The sequence below is a fragment of the Cygnus atratus genome, chromosome 3 (genome assembly GCF_013377495.2).
Source record: "Cygnus atratus isolate AKBS03 ecotype Queensland, Australia chromosome 3, CAtr_DNAZoo_HiC_assembly, whole genome shotgun sequence".
NCBI lineage: Eukaryota > Metazoa > Chordata > Aves > Anseriformes > Anatidae > Cygnus > Cygnus atratus.
In genome coordinates, this window is record NC_066364.1 from 119,579,172 (window position 1) to 119,586,903 (window position 7,732).

At 62.0% G+C, this 7,732-nt stretch overlaps 1 protein-coding gene across 1 annotated transcript; it reads right to left on the minus strand.

Moving 5' to 3' along the window:
* Positions 1-415: 415 nt before the first annotated feature.
* Positions 416-6,421, minus strand: PAX1 (paired box 1). The gene is made up of 5 exons (XM_035565499.2): positions 6,350-6,421; positions 4,801-5,430; positions 3,751-3,893; positions 3,449-3,665; positions 416-1,093 (listed from the first exon to the last, which is right to left on the minus strand). The coding sequence occupies exons 1-5, from the start codon at positions 6,351-6,353 to the stop codon at positions 1,002-1,004; spliced, it is 1,086 nt and encodes a 361-aa protein (XP_035421392.1). The 5' UTR covers positions 6,354-6,421; the 3' UTR covers positions 416-1,001.
* Between the last annotated feature and the right edge of the window lie 1,311 nt (positions 6,422-7,732).

Consider the following 7,732-nt stretch of genomic DNA (forward strand, 5'->3'; position numbering starts at 1 on the left):
TGTCGAATTTGGCATAATTCTGCCTCCCTCCCACAAAGACACGCTCTCTGCAGAAAGCCAGGCGTGTATTCTGCTGCCAGGATATTTCCTCCCTGCCCCACTGGAGGACCTTCCCCTTCTCCAGACAATGCAGGGACCAAAGCCAATGGCAGCGGCTGGTAGAGCCAGGGAATTCAAAAGCCCAGCAGAGCCCATTCTGGTTGCACCCGAGCCAGATAGACAGGAGGGGAGGCACGGACCCTGGTGTGTGGGCTGCAAGGGGGCAGCCCCAAAGCACCGCTCTGCATCCAGTGGGGGCATAGACCCCTGCCACAGGGCTGCCCTGGGCTGCAATGCACCTGCAATTCATGCTGCCTCACATTTGGCTCCACACTGGGGAAGGATGCCGGCAGCGCATGGTAGTCACTTTTTATTAAGGTTTGTTATTATAAAAATATATCATAAAAGTTGTGGCTTATTTGTACATTTACACTCTGGGGCAGAAGGCTTGCAAGGAGAGTGCTTCGGCACACTGTATGGCCGGCCGCAGGTTCCTCCCCGGAGGAGACGCGCTCCCGAGGCGGGGACAGAGCCCAGGATGCGCCGAGCAGAGGCTGGGGATGGAGGCCCCTGCTGCTCCGCGTCCGACAGTCTTCAGGGACAGCAGGGAGGAGAGAGAGAAAAAACTGAGAGCGAGGAGGGGAAAAAAAAAAAAAAAAAAAAAAGGCAAAATAAAGATGGAAGGCTGAGCCTCTTCTGTCACCCCTTTCTGATCCGATGGAGGTAACGTGTCCCTCTGGGTAGCATGAGTGTCCCGACCGTGTTCCCTGGAGTGGCGATTTGCCATGGGAGGCTGTAACCTCTCTCCAGCCTCACACCGGCCTCCTTGTCTCCGCAGGCACCTGCTGGAGGCAGTGGCACTTCAGGAACAGTTCGGTGGCACCTCAAACTGTTACAGTTCAGTTACAGTTTGTAGGCGCTTGATCCGAGGGTGACCATCCCTTGACTGCTGCTCCACGGCTCTAGGAAGAGGAGGCTGGGATCGAGAGTCCGTGGATAGTGTTCAGAGGGTCTGGAGATTTGCCCGCAGGGCTGGCAGGTTTTCTGTCTGTGGCTGCAAGAAGAATAGAGGGGAAAAGAAAGACAACAGCAGAGCAGTGGATTACCAGCCTCCAACTTTCCCAGGGAAACAGGGAGGGAAGGGGAGACGCATCTCCCAAGCAACAGGGACCGCAGTGGGGACAGACACCCCCTGCTTTCTGCCTGGGAGCTGACCTGGACCCGGCTCTTGTGCTTCCACAGCCTGCTGGAGAAAGGCACCGAGTCCTGCCCTGTCCCCGGGCTGCTCACCTCCCTGCCCACCTGCAGAGGTTTCCCTGATTTGCCATGGGGGTGGAGTCACGCCTTGTTGTCACCAGACCAGGGAGAGAGCTGTCCCCGCACTGCCTTTTTCTGGGGCTCCAGATCTTTGAGGGGCAGGGGGAGCATTTGGGGGCACAGGCTCTTTTTCTGCATGTTTTTCGGCGTGCATTAACAAACAGTCATATAGCGGGGTGCTGCTGCAGGCAGGGCAAGGGTCCGGATGTCAGGTTTGAGCCCTGTCTTGGATGCAGAGACAGGTCCTGTGCTGCACAGGGAGCGGCAGAGAGCGGCAGGGAGAAATTGGAGGGGAAAGGAGGGGAAGGGGAGAGGGGATGGGCCCGCCATCAGTGCCGGCTGGGCTTAAACTCCTTGTGAGCTCGGCACGGCCCCAGGACCGCCGCACCGCCCCTGTACGCGCCATCGGGGCAGGCAGGGGGTGCGAAAAGGCCCGGGGCTGCTGCGGGCGTGGGCACGGGGCAGGGGCTGAAAACAGACAATCGTAAACCTCTTTTTTCCTCCAAGGGGATCTTGCGGGAGAGCAACGGCAGTGAAATCAGAACAGGTCTGAGCCAGAGGGTGAAATATCCTGGCCGACCTCCCCTTTCTCCCTTCTCTGTTCTTTCCTTTGCTCCCTTCCCTGCCTGCCTGTTCCCCCCGCTCTGGGCCAGCAGAAGCGGGCGGCATGGGGCTGCCTCCCTGAGCGGAGCGCGGCCACTGCTGGCACAAAGCCCCCCGGACCCTCCTGGACAGCCCCAGATCCCCCTGGACCTCCCCGGCCCCCAGGCACCCTCGGGCCACTGCCCAGGTAACCCAGCTTTGCCTGGCCCCGGGTCCAACAGAGCCGAACCAGAAATTCGATCCAAAGGCAAGGGGAAAAAATGTATAAAAATTAAATTAAATTAAATTAAATTAAAGTCCGCGGGCTGGGACTGGGACAGCTTGAGGATCGCCAAGTCAGAAAATTCAGCCTCCGAGTCACTTAAAAAGTGAGAAAAGTACTGCAAAAAACGGACTAAATATGCACAGGGCATCTTTCCTCCATCATTTGTTTCCTTTTTCTTTCATTTTTTTTTCTTTCTCTCTCGTTCTTTCTACATTTTTTTTCTTTCTCTCTCTTCCTTTCGCTTTCTTTCACTTTCTTTCGCTTTATTTTTCTTCTTTCCTTTCTTTCCCCTTCTTTCTTTCGCTTTCTTCTTTCTTGCTCTCCTTTTCTTTCTCTTTTTCCTTTCCTTTTTTTTCTCTACTCACTCCATCCCTTTCTCACTTTGTTTCCTTTTTTTTAAACAAAAAAATAGGTTTACGATTGTCCATTTTCAGCCGTTGATACTCGCAATTATTCATCCCTGAGACGACTGATACAAGTCACAGCAGGTTCCCGTAGTTAGATAGAAACGGTAAAAGGTCGTATAAAAAAATAGAATAAAGAAATGAACTAATAAGTGGGAAATGAATTGCAAATGTGAAAAATATTAGAAAGTCCAATACCACGAAAAAGGAGAAAGATATTGACGGGGATTTTATATCCAGAACAGATGAGTTGGGATTTCTTAAACGAAACCACCTATCGAGGAAATAAAGCTTCGATAACCGAACCGAAATAATTAACAGGAGATAAAAGCAGTGTCCCAATTAGCAGCCGCTGGTAAAGGCGTTCAGAGCAAACGCGTGCTCCGCATACAGACTTTATCTGAGTGCTGCCTGCGGCGGGGAGTGGGGAAGATTTATTTATCACGCTGATAACTGCTGCCCTCTCCCCGGGCTGGCAGGGGAGCAGCAAGGCTGCCCTCGGCACGGCGCTCCGGGGGGCTGCGGGGGACCTCGCTGCTGGGCCGAGCGGCTGCAGCTCTGCCCGCATGGCGGTGCGGGCCCTCAAAGTCTGCGGGGTACGGGGATGGAAAGGCGAGGGCTCGCCCTGGGTCGCGCCGCTTCCTCGGCCGTTCCCAGCGCGGGCGGTGGCACACGGCGAGGAAAAAATGGTTTCCCGTCCCCCACCCCCCGGGATGCTCTGCCGCGATTTGGGGCCATCGAACACCCGGCCGGGGGGCTCTCCCCCCCCCCGCCGCCCCTTTCCGCTCCCGGCCCCCCGTGCCCCCCGGCCCCCGCTCACCTTCCCTGCCGGGCTGCTTGAACGCCATCGCGCTGGCCAGGTCGCCGCCGTGCACGGCCACGCCGGGGCCGTGGTGGCCCAAGGGGCTGCCCTGCGGCTGCCAGGGGTGGCCAGGGGGGATGTAGCCGCCGGGGCCGCCGTAGACGCCGTGCTGGTTGGAGGGGGGATAGGCGCAGGCCGGGAGGAAGCTGCCCACGGAGGAGAGCCCCGGGGCGGGCTGGGGACGGGCACAGACACGCGTCGGGCACGGGGCGGCGGCGTCCCGGCGGCGCCCCCGGCGCCCGCCGCCCCCCGCCCGATACCTGCGGGTACTTGATGTCCCCGTCCGCCGCAGCCTTGTCGATGCCGTTGACGGGCTGGGCCGGGGGGAAGGCCGTCCTGTTGACGCCGGGCCAGTCTTCCATTTTGGGGGGGTAGGTAGAGCCCTCCGTGCCGGCCAGCGCCCCTGGGCGGGACAGAGCCGCGGCGCCGTTAGCCTCGGCCCTCGCCCCCCGGCCGGGGGAGCTTCGCGGACAACCGCGGAGGGGCCCCGCTGCCGGCCCCGCTGCGCTACCCCCAGCTAGCCGAGGCGCGGCACCCCCGTCCGGCTCTGCCCGCCGCCCCGGCACTTTCTTGCTCTCCATAATTTAGGAGGCCCGACTCCTCTCTCTTGGCGAAGGAGATTTATAAAAGTGACATCGGAATTTTTAAAGATAAATGATTGCGCAGAGGGGAATGCATGCGGTTGATTTACCCGGGTTTGGGGAGGATAAAAGGACTCGCCCCCCACCCTATCCCGGAGCCGGTGGGGAAACCGGGCCGGGGCTCGGGGCTGCAGTGACATCCATTCGAAAAGACGCGCCTCCGCCCTTCTTCCTTCTCTAAAAAAACGGGCAGATTTCTCGGGGGATGCCCGCAGAGATCCGCCGTGCTGCCCAGCTCTCAGAAGCCATTTGCTTTCCCCTCTTTCCCTGCTTTTTTCCCTCCCCTGGCTTGTTTTCCCCCCCTTTTTACCCCCACCCCCTCCGTTTTTTTTTTCTTTGCAAGGGGAAATTCAGGGCTCCAAATCTGCGGTCGGCAATCTATCATCCTACGAAAATATTTTCCACATTTTTCATAAAAAGTTCAAGATGTCTGAGCCTCGCTGCATCTGGCCCCACCGCTCCGTACTGCCGGCGCGGGGTGCGGAGATCAAAAAAATAAAATGAAACAAAATAAAATAAAATAAAATAAAATAAAACAAATCCCCCAAAGCCCGGGCCAGGGAGAACTGCTCGCCGAGTGGGGAAGGGCCGATGCCTGCCGAGCCCAGCGCTCCCAGGGCAGCGCGGGGCAGGGCTGCGGCCCGACAGCGCGCCTGTCGCAGTACCCACCCGTCTGCTCCATGAAGGTCCGGATGCCCAGGATGTTGGTGACAGAGTGAGCTGACGGCCAGGAGCGGGGCAGGCTGACATGGGCCGCCGCAACGGGCGCGCCGGGGTGGCTGCCCATCTTGGCGGCCGGCGAGGCCATGGGGCTGGGGTAGGGATACTGGTAGATGTGGTTGTAGGGCAGCGCAGGCTGGGGGGGTGGCTGCTTGCTGCCATCGTAGGGGCCAGGCTGGGAGAGGCTCCCAATCTTGTTTCGCAGGATCCTGCTGATGGAGCTGACCGAGGGCACATTGTACTTGTCGCAGACGCCGTCCGCCAGCAGCCGGTCACGGATCTCCCAGGCGAAGATGCCGGGGTCGCCCTGCTTGTAGTCGCGGATGTGCTTGACCACGTTGGGGGTGGTGACCCGTGGCTTGCTGCCACCGATGGCCCCAGGCAGGATGGAGCCCGTCTCGTTGTAGCGGGCCAGGATCTTGCTGACGCAGCCGTGCGAGACGCGGAGCTGGCGGCTGATGTCGCAGGGCCGGATGCCGAGCTGCGCCAGCTCCACGATCCGAAGCCGGATGGCGTTGGGCAGCGGCCGCCCGTTGACGAACACGCCGCCCAGCTGGTTCACCTCCCCGTACGTGTGCTCTGCCGGGGCCGGGCCACGCCGGGCCAGGACACAGCGTTACCGGCGGCGGGCACCGGGAGCAGGGCAGGGGAGCAGGGGTAAGGGCACCAGTGGGAAGGGGCGGAGGGGGCGCAGAAACGAGTCTGCGAAAGCCGTGCCCCTTGGGCAGTCTGGCCAGCTCACATCTAAGGAGACTGGGACAGTGGGAAAGGAGAGGAGAGGAGACGAAGAAAAAATAGAAAAAAAAATAGAAAAAGAAAGGGAAAAAGAGTGAGAAGGGGGGAAGGAAGAAATGGAGAAACAAAGGGGAAAGCAAAAAGAGAAAGAGAAAGGGGAGCGAGAGAAAGAAGGAGCGAGAGAAGGAAAGGAAAGAAAGGAAAGAAAGGAAGAAAGAGAGAGAAAGAGAGAGAAAGAGAGAGAAAGAGAGAGAAAAGAGAGGAAAGAAATAAAAAGAAAAAGAAAGAAAGAAAGAAAGAAAGAAAAAGAAATAAAAAAGAGAAAGAGAGAGAGAGAAAGAGAGAAAAGAGAGAAAAGAGAGAAAAGAAAGAAAGAAAGAAAGAAAGAAAGAAAGAAAGAAAGAAAGAAAGAAAGAAAGAAAGAAAAAAATTAAAAGCAAGAAAAGAGCAGAACAGCAGAGAGAAGGGAGAAGGAAGGGGACCGAGAAGTCGGGCAGAGCCGAGCGCTCTCCCACGCCGGGATCAGCCGCCACGACGGCCCACAGAAGCCGATCCGCAGCCCGGCCTCTGCTCAGCGCGGCCGCGCAGTCCCGGTCCCTGTCCCCGTCCCGATCCCGGTCCCGGCCCTGGTCCCGGCGGCGGGCAGGGGTCGGTCCCGGCGCCCGCCGCCCCCCCGCGCCCCCCTGCCCGCAAAGCGAAACCGCGGCGGGTCGCGGCGCCGCCCGGCCCGGTCCCAGCCCTCCCCGCGGTCGCCCGCGCTTACCCATCGCCTGGTACCGGGGGAGCGCCGCGCCGCCCGGGGAGGGGGCGCCGCCGGCCCGCCGCTCCGCAGCCGCAGCCGCCGCCGCCGCCGGCCCGGCATAGAGGGCGCGGGACCGCGGAGGGGGGCGGCCCGGCCGGGCCGGCTGGGGGCGGCCGGCGGGGGGCGGCGGCCGCGGGGCTGTCCTGGCGGCGCCGAGCCGGTTCCCCGTTCGCGGGGAGCCCCCGCCGCTACTTGGGATCAATTTGACGTGGGAACCACGTCAATCCCGGCCGTCACGCTGGAGGCGCCCCGCGGCCGCCCATTGGCTCCCGCCCGCTCCTAAATGGCCGCGGCCCGGGGGGGGCCGGCTCCATCCGCCCGCCCCCTCGGGGCGAGCGCCCCGGCGCGGCCGCCGCTCCCCGCCCGGGGGCCGCCCGCGCCTCCCCCCGGTCCGCCTCCCCCCCGGGGCGCCCCCCGCCCGGTACTGGGCCGAGGGAAGGCGGAGCGGGGTCCCCCCACCCTCCGCCCGAGGCGGCGGGGACCCCCAGGACCCCTCCCGCGCCCGTTCCCACGCGGGACGGGGCCGGGACGCGCACCTGCGCCGCCTCTAGCCCGCAGCCCCGACGGCTGCCGCGGGACACGGACACGCAGGGGGGGCATCGACGGGGCAGCGGGAGGCCGGGCCGGGCCGGACACGTCTGGGGTTCCCCGAAGCCTGCCGCTGCTCGGCCCGCACTGAAATCCGCCCTGCTCTCGCACCGGCAGCCAACACAGGAGAGCAGCCTCGTGAAACGCGGGTGGGGCGAGCGCCGAGCGCTGAGGTTTGGTTGATTTTTGCGTGTCCCCCCCCGGAAAGACAGATCGAAAGATCGTGAGTGTTTGTATGCAGACGGCCGAAAGGCTGGAGGGAGAAGGGGGCAATCGCCTCGCAGGCAGCCGCGGGCATCGCCCGCCGCGACCCCGTTCCTGCGCTTCGGGATGCGGCAGGACGCGGGGCTGGGCCCGCCGGCCGCCCCGGATCCGGCCTCGCCGCCGACGGCCCGGGCAGGGCAGCCGCTGCCACCCCACCCCACCCCCCCCGAAGGGGCCTTTCCCTAACGAGCAGCTGGCGTTAATTGCGCCGGTACCGCCGCCGCGTGTAAACGGCCGGAGGGCGAACCCGGCTCGCGTGGGAGCGCAAACGGCGTCTGCGGCCCGCGGTGCGGAGGCCACTCGGGGACGGGCACGGCTACAAGTCCTCCCCGGGCCCCCTCTCCTCGCCCCCCCCAGGGGGGATTAAACCCCTGTGCGCACGGTGAGGCTGCAGCAGGCAGTGCCGCCTGAGAGCTGGGAATCCGTCTTCGGGAGAGTGGAGCGGATCGATTAAAAAGCAGTTAAGCATTGCGAAGGGGTGGGTGCTCCGCG